The 26,299-nt window shown below is 37.9% G+C and overlaps 1 protein-coding gene across 1 annotated transcript in view; it reads left to right on the top strand.

Moving 5' to 3' along the window:
• The window catches only part of cfap46 (cilia and flagella associated protein 46), a 182,291-nt gene that overhangs the window by 118,376 nt on the left and 37,616 nt on the right, over window positions 1-26,299 (top strand). Inside the window, exons 42-46 of the mRNA XM_073834516.1 lie at window positions 1,063-1,221; window positions 17,418-17,615; window positions 19,390-19,578; window positions 22,303-22,413; window positions 24,432-24,611. Coding sequence (XP_073690617.1) covers window positions 1,063-1,221; window positions 17,418-17,615; window positions 19,390-19,578; window positions 22,303-22,413; window positions 24,432-24,611 — 837 coding nt within the window. The remainder of the gene's footprint in view (window positions 1-1,062; window positions 1,222-17,417; window positions 17,616-19,389; window positions 19,579-22,302; window positions 22,414-24,431; window positions 24,612-26,299) is intronic.

The following is a 26,299-nucleotide window of genomic DNA, read 5'->3' as shown; positions in this document are numbered from 1 at the left end:
CCCCCCACAAATAAGAGTGCCCAAAACTTCTGAATTTATTAGGTCAAATATTTTCTTAATTAGTATTTTATCCTGTCCTGGTGGTCTGTAAATGTTAAACAATGTTACTTCTCTCGAATCAAGGATCCCTTTCACCAGAATGTAACGTACTTCTTTATCAACAATTTGGTTGGTAGCCTGGAAGGTCACATTATTTGATATCAATATTGCAACTCCTCTAGCATGTCCCTTATTATATGATGAGTAAAATGTATTTCTAAATCCTAACCTTTTTAATTTTTCATGTTCAGATTGTACCAGATGAGTTTCCTGCCAAAAAATTATATGTTGGTTCTCTCTTTTCATCTTCGCTATGAGTTTACCTCTCTTGATGGGATTTTGTAACCCGTTAACATTAAGTGATATTATTCTATATTCTTGGTGCGACATGTATCGTCATGTACATTATCAAACTGTAAGCCCTGGATGATCATTACATTATAACAGTTAGTAAAGAACAGGAAAAAATTAAATGTAAAAACAACAGTAACTTCCATAATCAAAGTTTCTTCCAAAGTAACTTCTGTTTGGAAAGGAAAATCTTCGGTTAACGAAGGGCCTCCCCAGTGCAAACCGATATTATAAATCAGTGCACTTAGTGGAACGTAATTCTTCCAGGAACTCCCAGACAATTTTTTTTTTTTTTTTTCCATTTATAAATCTTTTAGGCTAGAACTTAAATCAGCCCATGAAGCAAAATTATTTTTTACACAACTCAAATCGTATAGAGGTTTAGAGCTTTTGAATGAATATTGTCCTTATTATATAATTTTGGTGGTTTTAATAGTAGGTGTAACAAATAATATTAACTGATTTTACCCTGAGAGAAAGTCATTCAGTATCTCCAATGTCCCGACGGAAATCCTGGAGCCTTTTCCGCGCTTTCTCCAAATGTGTCTCTCGGCCGCGCCGCTGCTTTGCGTCCGCTGTCTCCCAGGAGATTTTACTCAGCTTCTCAATGGATGCCGATGCGGTGGTGTGATCCTCTCTGATGCTGGCCGTAGTTACTCCTTTCTTTTGCAGATCCTCCATCGCTTCCGTTACGCTGTTGTAAACAACTGGACCATCTTCAAAAAATACGCGAAGTTTAGCCGGAGGTGGTGTCTGAAAACGGAGACCCTTTTCTTTGAGAAGTTTCCTGATTGGAGCGAATGCCCTCCTCATCTTCTGGGTTTCCGCGGGGTAATCTTGGTCAAAGTACACTCGTTTACCATTCAGGTGAACTTCCTTTTTTCTCCAAGCCGAACGAAGCACCAATTCTTTGGTTTTATATTCCAGAAAGTTAATCACAACAGATCGGGGATTAGCATTCGGCGGTGGCTTGGGGCCGAGCGCCCTGTGACAGCGCTGTATCCCAAATTCGGTATCGGGCAGGGATAATTCCGTCTTGATGAAACTTTCAATAAACTCCTGTATGTTGTTCCCTTCAGCCTCCTCCGGGATTCCGTGTAAACGTATATTGTTTCGCCGAGATCTTGCTTCGATATCTGTCAGTTTTGTCTGCATTTTTTGTTGGATTTCAAGGGTTTGACATAGCACTTTCTTAGCTTCGGTGCTCCAGTCCTCTAAGTCCATCACTCTCTGTTCGGCCTCCTCCAATCTACCCATCGCGTCTTTCAGATCTGTGGCGATTTCATCCAGTTTAAGGTTGATATCCGCTCTGAAGTTTGTCAAGTCAGTTTTCATTTCTGTAAGAAGCGTCTCGTGGAAGTTGTTTAATTCCGTCTTCACGTCCGATCGGATAGCTTTAATTTCAGCGTATATAGCACCGATACACGCTTGAGAGGATTCTTCGGCCTCGTGCTCACCAGCGGTGTTTTCGTTTTCCGTTGTTTGTTTCCCATTTTTCTCAGGTTTTTGAGATAATTTACTTCTAGCCTTTCGTTGCTTATCCCCCTCCATGTTTGTTCGTCAATTTCTATAAGTATATCAGGTTAAATTCGGGGAGTAAAATGCGTTTGTCTGGGAGCTCTCAATCTATGCTGCCACACGTTCCAACGCCATACCGGAAGTCACAATTATTTTAAATAGTTTTAATATTATTTTAAATAATAATAATTTAAAACAAAAATAATAAAATAAAACAGAAATAGATATTTAAGATGAAAAAAATTAAGTTTTTAGAACAATTAGCATTTAGACAGTTATTTCAGATTTGTTTTAAATTATAGTCTATTTTTATTTTTATTTATTTATTTTTAATATTATTTCTATTGTCTTCCTTTTTAATATATTTCAGTGATATTAATTGTATCTTAATTTCAAGTAAATTTGAAGCAAATCAGTAATATTGTAAAATAATTATTATTGTCTAAATACAAACTGTTCTAAAAATACATTTAATTTGGTCATATAAAATATCGGTTTGTGTTTTAATTTTATATCTTTTATTTTAACTGATTAAAATATTATTAAAAACAATTTAAAATAGTTGTCTAAATACAAAATGTATACTTTAATTACAATTTATACAACATTTATACTTTTTAATATATTATTTGTCCTATATTTTTTCAGTTTTTGTTTTCTATTTTAATATATTCCGGAGACTTTGCATATTAATTTGAATGTCTTAATTATCTCTCAGAAGCGTGTCCCATGAATCTTCAGTAATCTGGTTTGTTTGCTGATTGCCGTTCCTCCGCATGCGCTAATGTGAGCTCTAAAAGAACAAAACACACCAGGTTTGTTCGAAGGGGAACAAACACGATTAGCACTGGGGAAATGTGATTTGGTGTGGCGCTGGTTTAGCTCTCTGTGACGCGACCCGGTGGTTTTCTGGGCCCCCTGTCGGGTTCAGCGTGCCAAACGGCTCCTCTAAACGCCACGCTAATTCATTTTGCCTCAAGCTGCATTATGGATTTTCATTTTCCCAAACGGATTATCTTATTACAAAGCTCTCCGGGTGCTCATATTTATGAAAAGAGGGCAATCAACACGTTGACCAAATGTGGAAATCTGAATTGCTAAAGTAATTAGACTCTTGTGCTGTTTGCACTCTTTCCATTTGGAGGAATCGTTCATGCAAAAATAGTCTGTCGTCATTTATTCACCTTCCAAACCTAGAGGACTTCCTTTCTTCTGTGAAACAAGATATTTAGAAAAATCTCCAAGCTGCTTTTTTTTCATACGGTTAAAACCAACCGTGATCGAAGATGTTCAAGCTGCAAAAACAGTAAAAAAGTTCAATAAATTTGGATTTCTTATGGATTGTGTGTTCAGTGACCCATATGGTGAACATTATATATATATATATATATATATTTTTTTTTTTTTTTTTTTTGTTGTTGTTTTTTTTTTTTAAAGATACGGAAAATGGCCAAAAATATATTTGCTAAAATATATTTCAAAATGCATATATGGGAATTTTTTGTAAATTTATATATTTTCGAATATATATTTAAAAATATATATAAATAAAAGTTTTTAAAAGCACTCAAAAATTTATTTCGCCTTTCATATATTTAGTCAAAACACACTGGACTTAATGTTTATCATTATCTAAAAATGTTTCTTAGTCGAATATTAATCATTTAAAAAAATAATGCATTTATTATAAGAAAAACTGAAGTTCCCTTTCGATACTTTCACTCGTACTGCGTCTGTAAAGACGCTATGGGAAAAGCTCCTTTTCTCCTGAGACTGAAGCATTTCAATAACGCAGTGTAACTGCACGGCCATTGGTTCGTGCAGTGTTAAAGAAACGAACCAATGGCTCGGCAGCGGAGATGCACAAACCTATGGCGATGATTCGCGCCCGATCGCGCCAAAAGGGGCGGAGCATCTGGCTATATAAGCGAGCATTTCGCCATAGGGAACTCAGATCCTTCTTCTTCAGCGACGACTTCTGATCTTCGCAGAGACTGACTACGCAGACTTCGCTCAAGCAAGCCTCTTCTTCGCCGTTGACGAGCCTCGCAGCGGATCTTCACTGCTCGGCGGATTGACGCTCCAGAGCTGATTCCCTGCTGCTATCCGGCGAACATCTGAAAGAGCAAATTAAGAGCAAATTTCTACGGCGTTGTTTCAAATGCCACGGCGTTTTTGTCGCTCGTGCAGAGCCCCTCTGCACGCCGCTGACACTCACGCTGAGTGCGTCTCGTGCCTGGGTCACGCCCACGCTGAGGCTGCGCTCAATGAGACGGAATGTTCCCACTGCGGGAATATGAGTCTCACTTCCCTCCGCTCGCGGCTAGCTTTCTTTTCAGAGAGCGACGCCGCTTCTCGCGCCCTCCCGCTTACTTCCTCGCAAGAGCCTGCTAGGAAGAAGCAGCGGGGCAAGAGAGCTAAGAGCGCGGTGACAGGCGAGCTCACGCCGGCTCAGACCCTGCGTGCCTCGCCTTCACCACATGGAGAGGAATCGCCAGTTCTCTTCCTGCATCCTGACCAGCGTCCCTCTGCGGCTGCGAGCGATCTGGTCTCCTTCGGAGGAAGTGAATGCGAGGATGACAGCATGTCATTGGCCGCATCTGACGCAGAGGAGTTGTCGGGCTCTTCCCATGACCCCGCCCCCTTGCCGTCTGCGCAATCCAGCGCCGCCAGCGCCGGTATGGACGCCGAACTGTTCCGCGTCCTATCTAAAGCTGTCGAGGAGCTGGATCTTCAATGGTCTCCCCCCGAGGAGCCATCTAGGAGCCGGCTGGATGAATGGTTCCTGCCGGGGCGCCGCCAGGCCCCTCGTCAGCGAGCTTCACCATTCTTCCCCGAAGTCCACGACGAAATCTCTAAGTCCTGGCGTGCTCCATACTCCGCCCGCCTTCATACTTCCTCTTCTGCTGCCCTCACCACGGTCGATGGCGCTGAGGAAAAGGGCTACGAGAAGCTGCCCCCGCTGGACGAGTCAGTTGCTGCGCACCTTTGCCCGCCCACCGCTATCGGTTGGAAGGCGAGGGCATCACACCCGTCTAAGCCTTGCAGAACGACCTCTACCCTCGCTGGACGAGCGTATTCGTCTGCTGGACAGGCAGCTTCAGCGCTTCACTCTATGGCGGTACTCCAGGTGTACCAAGCAAAGCTCCTCCGCGGTCTGGACGAGTTGAGCCTGGACGATTCCCCGCTCAGAGAGATACGTAGCGCTACGGATTTGGCGTTACGCGCCACGAAGATGACGGCTCAGGCAATCGGGCGATCGATGGCCAGTTTAGTGGTGCTGGAGCGCCACTTGTGGCTTAACTTGACGGAGATCAAGGACGCGGATAAGGTCGCCTTCCTTGACTCCCCCATCTCGCCGACCGGCCTGTTCGGCCCAGCTGTTGAGGGTTTCGCGGAGCGCTTCACCGCGGCGCAGAAATCGTCCCAAGCCATGCGACATTTTCTGCCTAAACGCTCGAGCTCTGCAACGGCTCCTAGTCGCCCCAAGCCGGCGCCGACTCAGCAGCCTGCAAAAGCCACGCCCCCAGCTGCGCAACCAGCGCCTCAGACGGAGCTCCGTCCTCGGTCACGCCCAGCCAAGCGCTTTCCCTTCCCTAAGCGTCAGGGACCTCGGCCAAGAGTGGTGCTGGACCAGGCGCCGCCAGCGTCTTCCTGATCTCAACAGCAGGAAGAGGGAGGGGCCAAGTCTCGCAGCAGCCGGACCAGCCCCCAAAGTGCCTCTTTTAAACCCTTCTACACTCCGTTCTGTTCCGGGTGTAAGGGAACTCATGTTTGTGAACAATGTAGCTGTAACTCACGGGCCCTTTGTATCAGCGCCCTTACAGCAAACCGCTGTGATAGCGGGAAAAATAAAAAACAAACATTTTCAAGAAAAGAGCAAATTTCCTCTTCCAATGCTTTCAGACAGCATACAGCTGTGCGAACCATTGCAGCCCCTAGCGACACGATCCGCGGCATGGCAAGCCATCCCCGGAGTGTCAAAATGGGTTTTGGGTATAATAGAACGAGGCTATGTACTCCAGTTCGCTCGAAGACCTCCTCGCTTTCATGGTGTGATCACCACCTCAGTTCGCAGCAAAGACGCAGACGTCTTGCGATTAGAGGTAAAGAATCTGTTGGCCAAGGGCGCCGTGGAAACGGTCCCCCCAACACAGAGCGAGTCAGGTTTTTACAGCCGTTACTTCCTCGTTCCAAAGAAGGATGGCGGTCTACGCCCCATCCTCGACCTCAGACAGCTGAATCGCGCCCTCATGAGACGGCCGTTCAGAATGCTTACACTAAAACAGATCCTCTCGCAGATACGCAAAGGGGACTGGTTTTGTTCACTGGATCTGAAGGATGCATACTTCCACATTCAGATCGCCCCCCATCACAGGCAATTCTTGAGATTCGCCTTCGAGGGAGTGGCATATCAATATACAGTCCTTCCGTTCGGACTGTCGTTAGCCCCTCGCACGTTTACAAAGTGCATGGACGCAGCACTTTCCCCTCTGAGACAGATGGGAATCCGCGTCCTGAACTATCTGGACGACTGGCTCATCCTAGCCCAGTCAGAGAGCAAGCTAACACACCACAGAGCCTTAATCCTCAGCCACTTAGAGTGCCTAGGACTCAAGGTCAATTTTGCCAAGAGCGTGCTGTCTCCCAGCCAACGCATTGCGTTCCTGGGAGCAGTTTTTGACTCACGTCAAATGAAGGCAGCAGTTGCGCCGCAGAGAGCCCAAGCCATTCGCAGGCTCGCGGCTTCCTTCAAAATAGGAGCCCTTCGCCCACTCAAGGTTTTTCAGAAGATGCTCGGCCTTATGGCCTCAGCATCTCCAGTACTTCAGTTGGGTCTGCTTCAAATGCGCCCCCTGCAGTTCTGGTTGAAACCAAAGGTTCCTCCTCAAGCGTGGCGTTTGGGACGCCAGCGCATCAAGGTAGATCGGGCCTGTATAGCAGCCCTGGCTCCTTGGAGGTGCGCTCAATGGATGGAACAGGGCGTTCCCCTGGACTTGGTGGTCAGAAGGAAAGCGGTCTCGACAGACGCCTCCAACTTAGGTTGGGGGGCGCTGTGCGACGGCCAGCCTGCTTTCGGCCTATGGTCGAAAGCGGAGAGTCGCCTTCACATCAACTGCTTGGAAATGCTAGCAGTATGTTTAGGCCTTCACACCCTTCTACCTGCACTGAAAGGTCACCATGTCTTAGTCCGTTCGGACAGCATGACAATGGTGTCCTTCATAAATCACCAAGGGGGCCTCTCGTCGAGACGTCTATTTACGATGGTAGAACGTCTCCTGAAATGGGCTCAGCTGCACTTCCGCTCTCTAAGAGCGACGCATGTGCCAGGCAAATTGAACCAGGGAGCAGACATGTTGTCTCGGAGCAACGTCTCCTCAGACGAATGGACGCTTCACCCTCACACGGTTCAGCAAATATGGGCTGTCTTTGGCAGGGAGCGAGTAGATCTTTTCGCCTCAAAAGACAATCATCACTGCCCAATTTATTTTTCGAAGGAACAGGACGCATTGACCCAAGAATGGCCCAATCTCCTGTTATACGCATTCCCTCCTATCGCTCTGCTGCCACAAGTCATCAGGCGAGTGCGGGAACAGAAACTCAAAGTCCTGTTAGTGGCTCCATTCTGGCAGAACCAGCATTGGTTTCCAGATCTTCCCAGGCTGCTCTCAAGAGCACCATGGGCCGTGCCACTGAGACGAGATCTCTTAACACAGGCGAACAGAACGATATGGCACCCCCAACCGGAATTGTGGGCGCTGCACGTTTGGGCTCTAGACGGGAGCCTTTAAGTCTCCCTGAGTCGGTTTTGAGTACTATTTCACAAGCTAGAGCACCCTCTACGAGGCGGCTCTACGATCTCAAGTGGTCTGTCTTTTCCGCCTGGTGTTCCACCCGCGGTACGGACCCAATTTTATGTGACATATCTGTGATATTGTCCTTCTTGCAAGAGCTGTTGGATAAGGGGAGATCCCCTTCTACGCTCAAGGTCTATGTTGCAGCTATAGCGGTATTCCATGACCTTGTAAACGGTCAATCTGTGGGAAGAAACGACTTGGTCGTTCGTTTTTTAAAGGGGTCAAGGCGGCTTAATCCCCCTCGCCCCGTCACGGTTCCGTCTTGGGACTTACCCACAGTGTTGAGGGCCCTGAAAAGCCCTCCCTTCGAACCGCTTCAGTCCATAGGCCTTCGCCCCCTGACGTTGAAGACTGCCCTGCTATTGGCATTAGCATCAGTCAAACGCATGGGTGATTTACAGGCGCTCTCTGTGAGCCCCGTTTGCTTGGAATTCGGGCCAAATGACTCTAAGGTCATCCTGAAGCCAAGGTGTGGGTATGTTCCCAAAAGTCTCTCTACACCCTTTAGAGACCAGATTATTTCCCTTTTGGCTCTTCCTCCTACGGAGCAAGACCAGGGATTTAACCCTCTCTGCCCTGTCAGGGCTCTGAGATGTTATATAGAGCGTTCTGCCCCTTTTAGGCAGTCAGAACAGCTGTTTGTATGTTTTGGTGGCCGCACCAAGGGGTGTTCGGTCACAAAACAGAGATTATCCAAATGGATTGTGGAAGCCATCACGCTGGCTTACTCCTCTTTGGGCCTACAATGTTCCATGGGAGTAAGGGCCCATTCGACTAGGGGCATCGCCTCGTCTTGGGCGTGGTCTAGTGGGGTTTCCATTGCAGAGATTTGTGCGGCGGCAGGCTGGGCCTCACCGTCCACATTTGCTAGATTCTATAACTTGGACGTTCCAGTCTTACAGACTCGGGTCCTTTCCACATAGTGGTATGTTTTTACCAGTATGTTATATATAGTGCGTCTTGGCCTCTGTGGAGCTCCAAGTGTACTTATTCCTTGGAACGGATGTTTATCAGGCTATCTGATCGAACAAATTGGCCCTTATTAGCCCTTTAGTGCTAGGGTCATGTTAGTCGTTCCTCTACCTTAGCAACGGCGGGATTGTACTGGTTCCCCATAGCGTCTTTACAGACGCAGTACGAGTGAAAGTATCGAAAGGGAACGTACTCGGTTACTTTCGTAACCTCGGTTCCCTGAGATACGGGAACGAGTACTGCGTTGCTGGCCGTGCTAGGTAGCTGCACGACTCAGTCGTCGCTTCAGTCGAAGTACCTGAGTTCCCTATGGCGAAATGCTCGCTTATATAGCCAGATGCTCCGCCCCTTTTGGCGCGATCGGGCGCGAATCATCGCCATAGGTTTGTGCATCTCCGCTGCCGAGCCATTGGTTCGTTTCTTTAACACTGCACGAACCAATGGCCGTGCAGTTACACTGCGTTATTGAAATGCTTCAGTCTCAGGAGAAAAGGAGCTTTTCCCATAGCGTCTTTACAGACGCAGTACTCGTTCCCGTATCTCAGGGAACCGAGGTTACGAAAGTAACCGAGTACGTTAAGATTTTTTTTTTCCCATGGTAAATTTCAGTTTTTCTTAAAAAAAAACAAACTGAGACTCATTCCTTTGCACAATTTGTATTTAAAAAAAATAAATAAAATAAAATAAAATAAATAAAATATTGTTTAATAATTAATATTTGACTAAAAAATACTTTTTTGAGTTTTTAGATCATGAAAAACAATAGTCAAGTGTGTTCAAACTTGTGACTGGTAGTATATATATGTATGTATGTATGTATGTATATACATATATATATTTATATACATTAAAAAATATTTTTAAAAAACTTTCTTGACTTACACTGCCGCTAAAAAGTTTGGGATCAGTAAGACTTGTAATGTTTTTAAAGAAGTCTCTTATTCTCATCAAGGCTGCATTTATTTGATCAAAAATACAGAAAAAGTAGTAATATTGCGAAATGTTGTTACAATATAAAATATTGTTTTTTTATTTTTTCATACTTTAAAACATAATTTATTCCAGTGATGCAAAGCTGAATTTTCATCAACTGTTAGTCTCACATGATCCTTCAGAAATCATTCTAATATACTGATTTATTATTAGAATTATCAATTCTTTTTTTTTTTTTAGAATTCTTTGATGAATAAACAGTTAAAAATAACACCATTTATTCAAAAATAAATGTTTTCTAACAATGCAAATCTATGCTGTCATTTTTTATTAATTTAACACATCTTTGCTGAATAAAAAATTATTCCAAACTTTTACAAACAGTAGTGTATATTGGGGGAAAAGATAAAAATAAATAAATAAATGCTGTTCTTTTTAACCTTTAATTGTTCAAAGAATCCAGAAAAGTATCACAGGTTCAAAAAAATCTTGTTTCCAACACTGATAATAAATCAGCATATTCAATGATTTCTGAAGGATCATGTGACACTGAAGACTGGAGTAATGATGCTGAAAATTCAGCTTTGTATCACAGGAATAAATTACATTTTAATATATATTTACATAGAAAACCGTTATTTTAAATTGAAATAATATTTCACAATATTACAGTTTTTTTCTATAGTTTTGATCCAATAAATGCAGCCTTGATGAGCAGAAGAAACGTCTTTAAAAATCTTATTGATCCCAAACTTTTGAGCGGCAGTGTATGCTTTGAAATATACTCAAACTAAATATATATTTAATTTTAAAAATGTATTTCATTGAGCTTGACTGTTTACAACATAAATTTAGCATATATTTAACATTATTCATTTTTTGATATATGGGAAGTAAATGATCGTTTTTGGTGAACTATCCCTTTAAACTGAAAATCTGTAATGCAAACCGAGACGACTCTGAGACATTGTTCGCTCAAATATATTACTGAGAGAACATTCAGCTTTTCTATAGAAAGGGAAGAGAATGGCTTGGGCAACTCTAAAGAAATGTGTCTCGGAGATGCCCACTGGTTCTGAGAATGTAAATAATCTACATTTAATTACAATTTCACTGTATTTTCTGTTCTTTACTGTAAAAAACACTCCAGAGTTCATTGGGGAGAAGTTTGAAGTTTAATCATTTGTGTAAGAGCAAAAAAAAAAAAAAAAACGAATTTAAAGGAAGAAAAAAGCATTTGTACTAAATAGACATATTTAACTAAAACTAAACAATAAAACAGATAAAACTTAGTGATATATTAAATATTTCTATTTAATTACTTGCCAAAGCAACTGTACTAAACTAAAACTATGATAAATTAATAATTAATAAATGTAATATAAAAAAATAAAAAGAAATATCAAATAAAATATTATTTATTTGCTAATTATATATTATAATTTATTTAGAAAAATATAAATAAAATATTTAATATGCCAGTAAAATTACAATTTATTTATAAATTATATATATATATATATATATATATATATATATATATATATAATAAACAAAATATTAAAATGCTGTAATAATCTATATAAATATAGATATATATTTAATATATATATATATATATATATATATATATATATATATATATATATATATATATATATGCTCATCAAAGCTGCATTTACTTGATGAAAAATACAGGAAAAAAATTATATTGTAAAATCTTATTGCAGTTAACTAATTGGGTTCTATATTAATACATTTTAAAATATATTAATAGCTGTGATGCAAAGCCATTACTTTAGTTTTCAGTATCACATGATTCTTAAAAAATCATTCTAATATGCTTAATAATTACTGTTATAATCAATGTTGGAAACAATGCTGCTTTGTGGGTTTTTTTTTTCTGGAAACTGATTCTTTTTTTAGGATTCTTGATCAATAAAAGACTAAAAAAACAGCATTTATTCAAAATACAAATCTTTTCTAACATACGTCTTTGCTATCACTTGTTATCAATTGAACACATCCTTGCTAAATAAAAGCATTAATTTCTTTCAAAAAAAAGAACGAATAAACATTTACTGACTTCAAACCTTTAGATTTCATATTGTTACAAAAGACTTCACTAAATAATAAATAAATAAATCAGCATATTAGAATGATTTCTGAAGGGTCATGAAGACACTGAAGACTGCAGTAATGATGCTGAAAATTCAGGTTTGTATCACAAAAATAAATTACATTTTAAAATATATTCACATTGAAAACAGCTATTTTGGATTGAAATCAGGGCCGGCCCTGTTCATCTGGGGGCCCTAAGCAGGATAATTTTGGGGCCCTGCCTTGCAAAAGCATGCAAAAAAATCGAGTATTGCCAGTAGCCAGGTTTCCATCCAAAGATTTTTTTTGTGGGAAAAAAAACAAAACAAAAAAAAAAAAAAAAAAACATGTAAAGCTTCGGAATTTGCGCTTTCGACATAGCTGATGGAAATGCCTTGTCGATTAAATTTCTTATGTGTCAAAACAATCTTTTTTCGTTTAACTTTCTTAATCCATACTTCAAATGTCACAAAAATCTGTTTGGAAACACTTTTTGTAGAGAGGCAAATAAATGTGAGGCAGCGTCCCTGTTCGTGTTGCTAATGTTAAAGCACCGTTTTCCAGTTCAAAAAACGCATAAATCATATTCATTTGATTAAACTGACAAGTTACCTCTCAAACATACATATCTTAATTTAATGTTCCTTTAGTAGGCTACGTTGCAAGTTAAAATGTATTCATTTTGTTCTGAAAATCTTGTTTTATGTGGATATTGGAATGATAAGTACAACATTTTAAATTAACTCGTTTTGGCTTGTTAGTAGCTTCTTATATTTTTGTTCTTGTGTTATGAGTATCGTTCCATTAAATTTAAATGATTTGTCCTAAAATGAGAGGAAATAAAACAGCATGTTTTTCAATATGTTTGACTGTATTTTATTTTGACAATGAAGCCGCGTTGTCGATCCAGTTAGTAGCCTAATGCTTAACTGCGCGCAGGAGGCGCCAGCACGCTCACTTGATTTTTTTCCCCCTTATAAAAGTGGAAGAAACTTACAATAGCCTACTCCTTCGTTTGTGGTCATATAAGAGTAGTAAGACATTATTCCAAACTATTCTAAATATTTATTTTATTTATGCACATTCACATTAAAAACAAACAGTCTGCTTTTGTAAAAAAGAAAACAAAAAGGATGCCGCTTTCTCAAAAGCGCATCAGAAAAAAGAAACTAAATTCTGCATAGGTTGATATAGGCTACTAATTGTTTCACGTTTTTTTTCGTTTTGTTAATTCATTATTTATTTAGAAAAATATATTTTGCATATCTATTTGTTTCTTTTATATAGCTTTTATAATGTTTTCCTCCATTTGCAGAATCGCTGCAGGTGCGTGACCATGTGAATCCTCACATTCTGTTGTTTATGCTGCTTTTTGCGTGTATAAAATTAATCCATGGAAAACAAATTTAGGTATTTTTTATGGGTCACAGCCGCGTATTAATTAAAATTTCATTTAATTGTACTTTAACATAACCTTGTCGGTTAACGGTTAAAAATGACCGTCGGTTGTCAGGAGAAATAATCGAAATTAACATTCCTATTTAAAAGTTAATCAGAAAAAATGATAGAAATACAACTGCTCCTTTTTATGATTATTGTTGATGATCAAGTAAATAGTCTAACAAAGTAAAAAAAAAAATACCTCTTGACACTTACATTTAGTATTAGGTTTTGTTTCAAATGGATAAAGAACAGGCTACTAGCCTATATAATTTACGCAATATAGGCGAAATTATGTATGGAAACAGCTCAAGGGCAATTTTTTTTTTTTTTTTTTTTTTTTTTTTTTTTGCGATTCACCAAATCTTATGTCACGGTTTCTTTTTTTTTTAGGGATGAGGTCATTATGCACACCATTTTATCGGTAAAAGGCCGGTTGGACAGCAAATTTCGCAGGTTTATTTTACGCATATTCTCTTTGTCGATTAACAAAAAAGTTCGAAAACTGGATGGAAACTTGGTTAGTGACAGCCACGCGCTTTGCAACGTAATGACTTGGATCACTAGTGGGGGCCCCCTAGTGGCGGCGGGGCCCTAAGCAGCCGCTTAGTTCGCCTATAGGGAGGGCCGGCTCTGATTGAAATAAAATATTATTTATATATATATACTAAAACTAAAATACAAATTCATTTTTCATGAATATTAAATTGAATATCAAAAGAGCAGAAGGGTTCTGACAATCGTCACATGACTCATTTGTGAGAAGGTCGTTCCTGTCGGGTCATTTCCTGTTTTCACTCCTGTATTTCCTCAGTCTGTGGCCCTGATGAATAATTCATGACTTGTACAGCTTTCTAACCCAGATTTACATCAGGACCCTTCTGTGTGTGTGTGTGTGTGTGTGTGTGTGTGTGTGTGTGTGTGTGTGTGTGTGTGTGTGTGTGTGTGTGTGTGTGTGTGTGTGTGTGTGTGTGTGTGTGTGTGTGTGTGTGTGTGTGTGTGTGTGTGTGTGTGCACAGGAAACAAATGAGAAGCACTTTTTCTGACAGTTTTTTCTGGTTGTTCACATTCATGAATTAAGAATGCAAACTAATTACAGCAAAGACATGTTCTTTATTCATTCACGTTCTTGATTTTAATTGGAGTGATTCACCAGTGCATGCTATTCAACAAATGTTGATATTTGTTGTAATTTTCATCAGAATGCATTAACTCTCACCTAGATCAGATGTAAAGCTCATGAATAGTCAGATATGTGTTTGTCGAAGTGCAGAGTAAATCCACTTCAGATATGACTTCATTTTGATTTAATATCATTGTTTTCTCATTTAACATCCCCTTTGATAAATATGTCAGGTTGAACTGATTGGTGTTGACTTTAACAATCAGCAGAACCCGGATAACAATGGATGTTGATTCAGCGTCAGAAATGCACATTTATTCAGTGAATGTTGCTGTCAGACTCCAGCAGATCAGAGTTGAGATTACTGATAGAATAAACTGAAAACATCAACATGTTATGCTATTATTAATGTAAACATGAAACTATCTGTCTTATGACATAATGTGACCAGCTCTGAGTGAAATTGTTTAGAAGGGTTTCGGAGGTTTTACCTTTTGAGGAAAAATGATGAAGACAAAGACTGCCTGATTTTATTACTTTGATGCAAAATGTATGCCAATGTGAGCCATTCCACTGAATAGGTGCCTTTTGCTCCCAAAAACAAATGTATTCTCTTTCTTTTGTAAAGACTGAATCTAGTGCTGTTTTTCATGCACCTGTTTGAGATTTTGGGCTTTTGGGTTTTCATAGTGTTTTTTTTTTTTTAGACTAGTGGAAAGAAACATCCCAAAATCACTGTTAAGTGTTTCTTTTATGGCACTTTATCTATTTGTGTCAATAGATTTTAATTATGATGCATATTTTTAAAGGCCGTTTTCTCAAAATGAGTTTTTTTCTCCTACACTGAGCCATAAATCTCCACTTCAGTAGCACTTACACACACCACACTTTACATTGTATTCCTGTCTATATCCTGAAGGTTTTTACAGAGGGGTTTGTTCATATATAATTTGCTTGATTTTGTACATTTTATTCCCTCAAAAATGATTAAAAAAGTGTTTCCTGTCTATTCTAAATTTTTTTTCTGAATTATGTCGTGACGAAATCAGATACTTAAAATTCCCTCTTTTGACTCTAATATGTTAAAAAAAATAAACAGGAATTTTAAAACTGACTTCATTCAGTGTTTAGATTTTTATACTAGAAATGTATGCAAATTAGCGCATGTTTCATTTAATAATGCTCATTTGCATATTTCAACCTAACATTTTAGAAAACATTTTAGAATACAAAAAAAATTCAATTATCAACATAATCAATCAACTGAGTAAGTAAGGTGATAACTATTAGTCATTTCGTTTTACAACAAATGTTTATTTAAATGTAGCTAAAATAAATGGATTGCAACCACTTACCTTAAGAATTGTAGTAAATTCAATGAATCGTTTTTTCAGTGTTGAAGTTTAAAGTTTCAGAGGTTTTACCTTTTGAGGAAAAATTATGAAGACTGCCTGATTTTATTATTTTGATACAAAATGTATGTAAATGTGAGCCTTTTGCTTCCAAAACTCTTCCAAAAATCATTCTCTTTCTTTTCTTTTAAGACTAAATCTAGTAATACACATATATAACTATTCAAAATCTGTATTGATCCATCTCAGGTCACTTTATTTAATATTTTACACTATTTTAAAGTGGAAGATAGAGACATTTTCCTCAGTCCTGTTACCTGTTACAAAAGCATGTTTAAAAATGTCAACAAATTCCCTCATCTTCCCCACAGGCAAGTGTTGGTTTAAAAAAAAAAAATGGTTGGTTTCGTGCTCAAAAAAAGTAATATTTATCATGAAGGAATCAATATTTTGCTACACAAGGTGTATTTTTTTCTAAAATACACAAACCCATTTTTTCATTTTAAAGGCGATTCAAACCTCAAGCTTATCAATTTTCTGTGATGCATTTATTAGTATATAGGTTTGACTGCACATGATTTGGTGATTTAGTGAAGAGTTTTAGACATTGACTAGTGTGCTGACCTCACTGCTAAAAAAGGCCATGTTTGGGTCTAATACATAATTGCCATAGGACAGAACTTGCAAGTACATTGTCTGCATTAATATAAAACAACAATGCAGGAACAACCATAAGATTCTCTGGGCAAAAAACATTGTCTCAGTGAGGATAGAAAGCCAAAACTTTGAGAAAAAGATGCATTTTCAAATGTATCCAGATTAATATGGATGTAGCCTAATATTTACATTAATAAATCGCTCATTCCTGTTATTGTTATTTAGTTACAGTATATGAGTATAGAAGTAACAGGATTAAGATTGTAGGATAAAATGAGCAAATACATATAATCTGGTCATATGGAGCACATATTGTAAGGATACTCAGCAAATTATGGTGATTCACCAAAGACTTGTATTTTATTAAAGTAACATCTAAGAAATAATTTAGGTAACAGGACTGAATATTTATGATGACACTCACAATATCATGAAGTATACAGAAAAGAAAGTGAGAACGCATGTTTCTGCTCATTTCATTGCCTTCAGAAGATCCAGATGTATGATATAACTTTACTATAATATACATTTATTTTTGAATAAATGTATTTAAAGCACAAATGGGATATGGAGGTTCACACAAATGCTAAATAAAAATGATTTCGGAAAGATTTTTAAATTGGGGTGATTATATAATAAGTTAAAATGTAGTGTTCGAGATTTGGGACGTGACCAAATGCTATATTTTCGGTGATTTTGGTAGGTTTTTAAGTAAATATTTTCAATTTGCATTCAATGAAACGAAGGACACCTTTGTTTAATGATAAATTGTATTTTATAGTTCATTTTTATGCATATTTGTACATGGGGGACGGAAATGGCACCCATTCGGTGGAATGGCCCATGTGTTTTTCGGCTCGTTTTAATTTAGTTTACTAGATGTACTAAAATAACTCAAACTAAATATTTAAGAATAATAATGCAAATTACAAAAATACACAACAAAATTGCTAAAATCAACTAAAATGAAAATGAAAATATATTAATACAATATAAATGAATAAATATGAATAAAGATGCTAATAGTCTGTTTCTGTGTGTTATAGAGAATGTTCTCATGTGTTTTTCCTCCAGTCCGGCTGGCGTAACGTCCCAGCTGCCCGTGTGTGTGTCCGTCTGAGACTGGCTCTCGCCGATCTGGCCCTGTTCATGCTGGACCTCCAGTGTGCAGAGAGGAAGAGGAAGTCCATCGCCCGGGACAGGAAGTCATCCGTGGAGAGAGCGCTGGAGGACTACATGAGGAGCAGCGCTGATCTGAGCCAGCATGAGAGGGTGAGAAACTAATACCCAAAACAACCAGACACTCTTCATGCATTTTTGTATTTTGTATGCATTTTGTTTTCACATGCTCACAAATACAGTGCCTTGCAAAACTATGCTGAAAGAAGAGTTTGTTTGTGTGTGTCTCCAGTTGATTCAGCAGTCAGTCAAACACAGATGAGATGTTTAATCTATCAGTCAAGCAACTCTCACATTTCATCTCCATTGATTTTTTCTTTCGCTCTTTGATATTTTTGTATCAGGCCTTAAATGCTTGAGCCGTATGTAAACAGCCTACAAAGATTTCTGTTTCAAATGAATGCTGGTCTTTTGAGCTTTCTATTCATCTGTGAATCCTGAAAAATAAAATGCATCACAGTTTCCACAAAAATACTGGGCAGCACAACTGTTTTTAACACTGATAATTCTGCCCTCCAAAGGCAAAGTGCAGTAACTACGCGAACACTGAAACTGAGAAAAATGCCTTTAAAGTTTTTACAACAGCTAGTCAAACACGTTGATGCTCTCGTTTCTCTGAACGTTTCTCTGAAACGGGACAAAATTGAACCTGGAGACTTTGCCACAAGACAAAACAGTTGTCACAAAGTCCATTTTAAGCCTTAACTCAATTTTGACCAAATTTGTAGTTACTGCGCTTTGCCTTTGGAGGGCAGAATAAATCAGTATATTAGAATGATTTCTGAAGGATCATGTGACACTGAAGACTGGAGTAATGATGCTGAAAATTCAGCTGCACATGACAGAAATCAATTACATTTTAACGGATATTCACGTAGAAAACAGCTGTTTTAAATTCTAATAATATTTCACTGTTTTTAAACTGAATTTTTGCCTGTTTTTGCCACTGAATACAATTTTTTTTTAAGTTATTGTGACTAATCTCGCAATTCTGACTTTTTTTTGCAATTACAACTTTGTATCTCGCAATTCTGACTTTTTTTCTCAGAATTGTGAGATATAAAGTCAGAATGCTGAGATATGAACTTGCAATTCTGAGAAATTAAAGTCAGAATTGTGAGATTATAAACTCGCATTTCTGTAAACATATCTGATTTTTTTCTCCTCAGAACTGGACTTTGTAACTCGCAATTGTGAGTTTATATCTCAATTCTGAGAAAAAAAGTCAGAACTGCGAGATACAAAGTCGGAATTTCAAGAAAAAAAAGTCAGAATTGCGAGATACGAAGTCATAATTTCAAGAAAAAAGTCAGAATTGCGAGCTGTTAACTCAAAATTGCAAGAAAAAAGTCTGAAATGTGTGAAATGAGATAAAAAGTCGCAATTACCTTTTTTATTTTTTATTCCGTGGCGGAAACAGGCTTTTCATATTGGTGAGTTCTTATTTCAAAAACATTAAAAAATTATTGGTTTTATAAAGAAATGCCCAGTTAATATATAATTTTTACTTAAAAAAAAGGGAAAAAATAGAAAATATATATTCCAAAGATAAACAGCATTTATTTTTTGTTGTTGTTTTACTGTTGTTGTTAAATTGTGTTAATATGCTAAAGAAAATGATCCTGTCTGGACAGTTATATTTTTTTATTATATATATATGATTTTCTATTAAACATATTGAATTAAATTCACTACACCACTACATTCACTAATACCATGGCAAATACTTACGTATGTGCTTAACAATTTTAAATAATATATCAGTACTTTGTTGCATTATATAAAAAAGCCTAAAACATGCTTCACATTCTATATGCAAAATATCCTCAAGATTGTATTCCAGCAGTGTGTCGTCCTCTGTCCTCAGGTCTGGTCTGCTGTGGGCCGGTCTCTGGCTCAGGTGGTTTTGACTCACCTCACAGCGGTCAGTTCTCTCTCGCTGGACTGTGTGGAGACCAGGGCTCGCTCCCTCGGCATGATGGGAAGGTGCCTGAGGATTTTAGCTCAGCAGAGAGACCCGCTGTACCCATCCACACTGTGGGACGAGCCTGACACGGTAAAATCACCTCTGAAACGGCATGGATAGTTCTGTAATGAATAGACAGTTTTCCATCTATCTCTCCATCCGTGTGTCCATCCATCTCTCTATCTGTCCATCTATCTAGCTATCTATCCAAGCCTAGCAACTAGAAACATGCTAATCAGGCTAGACACATGCTACTAATGCTAACATCATGCTAGCGACATTCTAATCATGCTAGTAACAGGCTAATCATGTTGAAAACATGCTAACGACATGCTAATCATGCTAGTAACATGTTAACACCATGCTAATCATGTTAGAAACATGCAAAAGACATGTTAATTAGGCTAAAAGCATGCTAACAACATCCTAATCATGCTAGAAACATGCTACAATATGCTAATCATGTTAGAAACATGCAAAAGACATGTTAATTAGGCTAGAAACATGCTACAATATGCTAATCATGCTAGAAACATGCTACAGCATGCTAATCATGTTAGAAACATGCAAAAAAACATGTTAATCAGGCTAGAAACATGCTACAATATGTTAATCATGCTAGAAACATGCTACAATATGTTAATCATGCTAGAAACATGCAACAACATGCTAATCATATTAGAAACATGCAAAAAAACATGTTAATCAGGCTAGAAACATGCTACAGCATGCTAATCATGCTAGAAACATGCAGAAAAACATGTTAATCAGGCTAGAAACATGCTACAATATGCTAATCATGCTAGAAGCATGCTACAGCATGCTAATCATGTTAGAAACATGCAAAAAAACATTTTAATCGGGCTAGAAACATGCTACAATATGCTAATCATGCTATAAACATGCTACAACATGCTAATCATGTTAGAAACATGCTACAACATGCTAATCATGTTGGAAACATGCAAAAAACATGTTAATCAGGCTAGAAACATGCTACAATATGCTAACCATGCTAGAAACATGCTACAGCATGCTAATCATGTTAGAAACATGCAAAAAAACATGTTAATCAGGCTAGAAACATGCTACAACATGCTAATCATGTTAGAAACATGCAAAAAATATGCTAATCATGTTAGAAACATGCTACAACATGCTAATCATATTAGAAACATGCTACAACATGCTAATCATGTTGGAAACATGCTAACGACATGCTAATCATGCTAGTAACATGTTAACACCATGCTAATCATGTTAGAAACATGCAAAAGACATGTTAATTAGGCTAAAAACATGCTAACAACATCCTAATCATGCTAGAAACATGCTACAATATGCTAATCATGTTAGAAACCTACAAAATACATGTTAATCATGCTAGAAACATGCTACAACATGGTAATCATGTTAGAAACATGCAAAAGGCGTGTTAATTAGGCTAGAAACATGCTAACAAAATGCTAATCATGCTAGAAACATGTTAACACCGTGTTAATTATGTTAGAAACATGCTAGTGCCTTGCTAAACATGCTAGCAAAATGGTAATGATGCTAACAAAATGCTAGCAACATGCTAGCAACACACTGGTGACATGTTAGTCATGTTACAATCATGGTAGAAACATGCTAACAACATGCTAATCATGCTAGAAACATGATAGTGCCTTGTTAATCATACTAGCAACATGGTAAAGATGTTAACAACATGCTAATCAGGTTAAAAACATCCTAACTACATGCTATCATCCTAGAAACAGGCTAGCAACTTTTTAATCATGCTAGAAACATGCTAACAACTTGCTAATCATGCTAACAATGTACTTATCATGCTTGAAACATGCTAGCAACTTGGTACTCATGCTAGCAACTTGCTAATCATGCTATAAACATGGTAGCAACTTGGTAATCATGCTAGCAACTTGCTAATTATGTTAGAAACAAACTAACAACTTGGTAATAATGCTAGAATCATGTTAGCAGCATGCTAATCATGCTAGACACATGCTAACAAAATGCTAATCATGTTAGAAACATGCTAGCAACTTACTAATCAGGTTAAAAACATGCTAACTACATGTTATCATGCTAGAAACATGTTAGCAACATGCTAGTAGCTTGCTCATCATGTTAGCTAAATGCTAGTAACCATTTATATATCCATCTGACAGACTGTACTGCCTTCAAAACATTCAACCTTTTAGCTTTAAAACTTTAAACTCCAATCTTCCTCTGACTGAAAACATGCTACGATTTCTACCATTTCTAAAACTTTTTAAAACTTTTTCACACTTTCTGATCATGACGAATTGTTTTATCTAGTTATGCATTACTCTGTGATATATTAAAAGCACCAAATGCTATGTGCAAAAGTGGCGTTATTGCTTTTCTGAGTGACCTCTTTTCAGTGAATCAGTTGAAATGCTGCACAGATTGATCCGAATGGTTCTTAAGCAAATTGGTTTAAATCTGAACAATTGCTTAAAGTAATCGCCCAAAGTCCTGGAGCAATGATGGGAACCTTCAGTTCTTACTCATGAAAATAAAACATACTTCTGACTGACAAATGACAGTCTCACATCCAGCAGCGTCATTATATGCTGTAGTTAAGACAGTTTGAAAAGAAAATAAGCCGACGTTTTAGTCACAGTATAGATTTTCTTTCTCTCCACCTGTTTAAACTCTATTGAGGGTCATTCAATTCTGCTTCTGGGCCTAATTTGCTTCGCTGCTGTTAATTGACTCTCCTGAAGAGCTTTTCTCCAGACTGCATTGATTCACAGAGACTCAATATGAGCGCTGTACTCTCAGGACCAGCAGAGCAGCCAGAGAAAGCAGAACGAGGACCAGAATGAAGACCAACAAGTGATGATGAATGAAACTGAGAAGAAGCGATACGCTGGCAAACGTGCAGAGCTGCAGGTACATCAACACACTTTTATCATAATCAAGGCATATAGATTTAACGTGCTGTAGTTCATTATGACTACAGACTCAAACACTACTGCGAATATCACACATTTACCTCATTTATGAATCGTTTTCTGCTCTGAGGATGCACCAAACTCACTTTTGGTGAAAGTCTTGTCTGCTGCTGAGGCCCCAAAAAATCCCTCGAGCAAGTTTCTTGTTCTAAAATACAACATTTTTACAAATGAAACCATATTCTTTAGTCTGCTTATGAAAAGTGGCATTTGTTGCTCTTTTGGGTCACTTCTTCTTAATGAATCATTTAGTTGGCTTGAGAAAGTTAAATTACTGAAATGAGACTTGTACTAACTTTAAACATGCTAGCAACTTGCTAATTAGGCTAGAATCATGCTAGCAACTCGTTAAGCATGCTATAAACATGCTAGCAACATGCTAATAATGCTAGCAACTTGTTAATCATGCTATAAACATGCTAGCAACTTGCTAATCATGCTAGCAACTTGTTAAGCATGCTATAAACATGCTAGCAACATGCTAATCATGCTAGCAACTTGCTTATTATGCTATAAAGATGCTAGCAACTTGCTAATCATGCTATAAACATGTTATCAACTTGCTAATCATGCTATAAACATGGTAGCAACTTGCTAATCATGCTATAAACATGCTAGCAACATGCTAATCATGCTAGCAACTCGTTAAGCATGCTATAAACATGCTAGCAACATGCTAATCATGCTAGCAACTTGCTTATTATGCTATAAAGATGCTAGCAACTTGCTAATCATGCTATAAACATGTTATCAACTTGCTAATCATGCTATAAACATGGTACCAACTTGCTAATCATGCTAGCAACTCGTTAAGCATGCTATAAACATGCTAGCAACATGCTAATCATGCTAGCAACTTGCTTATTATGCTATAAAGATGGTAGCAACTTGCTAATCATGCTATAAACATGCTAGCAACTTGCTAATCATGCTAGCAAATTGTTAAGCATGCTATAAACATGCTAGCAACATGCTAATCACTTTAGAAACATGCTAGCAACTTGGTAATCATGTTAGAATCATGCTAACAACATGATCGATCTATCAAACATTAAGCTTTTAAAACTTCTTAAACTTTTTTAAACGATCTGAATGATTGTTAGGCAGACTTATTTGAATCAAAACGCTTGTTTAAAATTCATTTTTGATGTCTAATTTGTGAATGGCTTGCTCTTTTTAGTCTCTTCTTAATCCAGTATGACCATAATAATCACCAGTGTTGGGGAAAGATACTTTCAGAAGTAATGCATTACAATATTGCGTTACTTTCTACTTTCTAATCACGTTACATTTTATGAAAATGTGTTATCTTACTTTAGCGTTACTTTTCAAATCTGGCCAGGGCTTGCTTGTTTGTTTGTTTTTAATTTAAAAACCTTGATTTTTAGCAAATCTAAAAGCCTATCACACCAAAAAGTGGAGGCTGAAGGAAAAGTGCATTCACATCTGTACAGTAGAACTGTAGGAAAAGGAAGTTCAACTCTCTTCAGCAATGAGAAAAATAAGCACAAATGCTTGTTAATCTAAAGTAAGTTTTGCTTATTAGTTTGGTTGAATTGGATCAACGGAGGTCAGCAGCAAAGACACTGGTTAATAAAATAGGATTAAATACATAAAGGAAACAAAAAGTAACCAGCGTTACTTTTTTTGAAAAGGCAACTCAGATATTTTCTTGCAAATGAAAAAGTAATGTTACTTTACTAGTTACTTGAAATCGGTAATCTGAGTACGGACGATCACAAATGTACATGTGCAAAACTAAAACTATATTCTGTAGTCTACTTATGAATCACTTGATGCTTTAAGGATTCATCAGATTGACATCTGAGGACATTTTTAGCCATTCTGTCTGTAAAGGTTGGCTCCAGTGAGAAGCAGTGAAAACTTTGGAAGTGCAGACCTGTATTTTTGTGACTTGTTGTTGTTTTCTCTGGGCATGTTTGTGTGTGTTTTCAGAGCGAGCGGAGGGCAGCGCTGCGGCTGTTGGCTCAGGCCTGTGAAACTCTCTCTCAGTCTGTGAGTCTGAGTCTTCAACACGATCTTCCTCATCTTCTTCCTCACGTCTGCTCAGATCTGCTGGAGTGTCACGGTCAGTTTGACCCCGGCGTCAGCGGACAGTACCTCGCCCTGCTGCAGGTACCTTACCTATAAAGTGGTTCTTTTGTTTCACTGACATACAATTTAGTTATCAATTCATATTTTAATTATATATATATATATATATATTGGATGTTATCTTTGGAATGGGAATGTGGATATTTTATTTGTAAACATCATACTTTTTAGACTTATTTCAGTTAATGTCATAAAACTATTGAACTAAGCCAGTAGTAGTACTAACAGTGTCATGCAAACATGGCTGAAGACGCGAAGAAAGGACAAACCACTCCGATTGATGCAAACGCGTGACTCATATCATTCAGTTCAAGCGATTCACTAGCAAAAACACATCAAAAGAGCCATTCATTTTTTAATTTTGACATTGCGTGTATTAATTTTAAAAAGCAAGTAGTGATCATGAATGAAACATGAGCTTTTTGAAACTCCGAATCATGTAAAGCATGCATTACGTCGCTAAATGATTCACTGTTTCGAAGTGCTGCGAACGAATCGCGGACTTCAGAGCGAATCATTTGATTCAGATAGAAGCTTTTGGGTTGCTGATCTGAAATGATTGTTCGCGAATGGTAGAATGGATCGGGAATCATTAGATTTAGATCAAAACTTCAGAGAGGGTTTGCGAATCATTTGATTCAGATCGGGAATTCATAGCGAGTTTGCGATTCATTAGATTCAGATCGGACATTTAAAACAAATTTGTGAATCATTTCATTCAGGTGGGGCATTTAGAGTGAGTTTGCGAATCATTTGATAATAACTAATACTTCGAACAGGTTTGGGATTCATTTAATACAGATCGGAAATTTAAAATGAGTTTGTGAATCATTTAATTTTGATCGAGACTTCGGACCGGGTTTGTGATTCATTTGATTCAGATGGGGAATTATGAGTGAGTTTGTGAATCATTTAATCGAAACTTCGGATCGAATTCGCGATTCATTTGATTCAGATCAGGAATTCATAGCAAGTTTGCGATTCATTTGATTCAGATCGGACATTTAGAACAAGTTTGTGAATCATTTGATTCAGATCGGGAATTCATAGCGAGTTTGCGATTCATTTGATTCTGATCGGACATTTAGAGCGAGTTTGCGAATCATTTGATGTTGATCAAAACTTCGGACCGGGTTCGTGACTCATTTGATTCAGATGGGGAATTATGAGTGAGTTTGTGAATCATTTAATCGAAACTTCGGATCGAATTCGCGATTCATTTGATTCAGATCGAAAATTCATAGCGAGTTTGCGATTCATTTGATTCAGATCGGACATTTAGAACAAGTTTGTGAATCATTTGATTCAGATCGGGAATTCATAGCGAGTTTGCGATTCATTTGATTCTGATCGGACATTTAGAGCGAGTTTGCGAATCATTTGATGTTGATCAAAACTTCGGACCGGGTTCGTGATTCATTTGATTCAGATGGGGAATTTAGAGCGAGATTGCGAATCATTTAATCGAAACTTCAGATCAGATTTGCGATTCCTTTGATTCAAATTGGAAATTTAGAGCGAGTTTGCGAATCATTTAAGTTTGATCGAGACTTAGGCTCGGATTCGTGATTCATTTGATTCAAATTGGAAATTTAGAGCGAGTTCCTGAATCATTTAAGTTTGATCGAGACTTAGGCTCGGATTCATGATTTATTTGATTCAGATGGGGAATTTAGAGCGAGTTCGCAAATCATTTAATTTTGATCGAG

The sequence above is a fragment of the Garra rufa genome, chromosome 2, assembly GCF_049309525.1.
Source record: "Garra rufa chromosome 2, GarRuf1.0, whole genome shotgun sequence".
Taxonomy (NCBI): domain Eukaryota; kingdom Metazoa; phylum Chordata; class Actinopteri; order Cypriniformes; family Cyprinidae; genus Garra; species Garra rufa.
The sequence above is the reverse complement of the archived record's forward strand: the minus strand, read 5'-3'. Positions and strand labels throughout refer to the sequence as shown.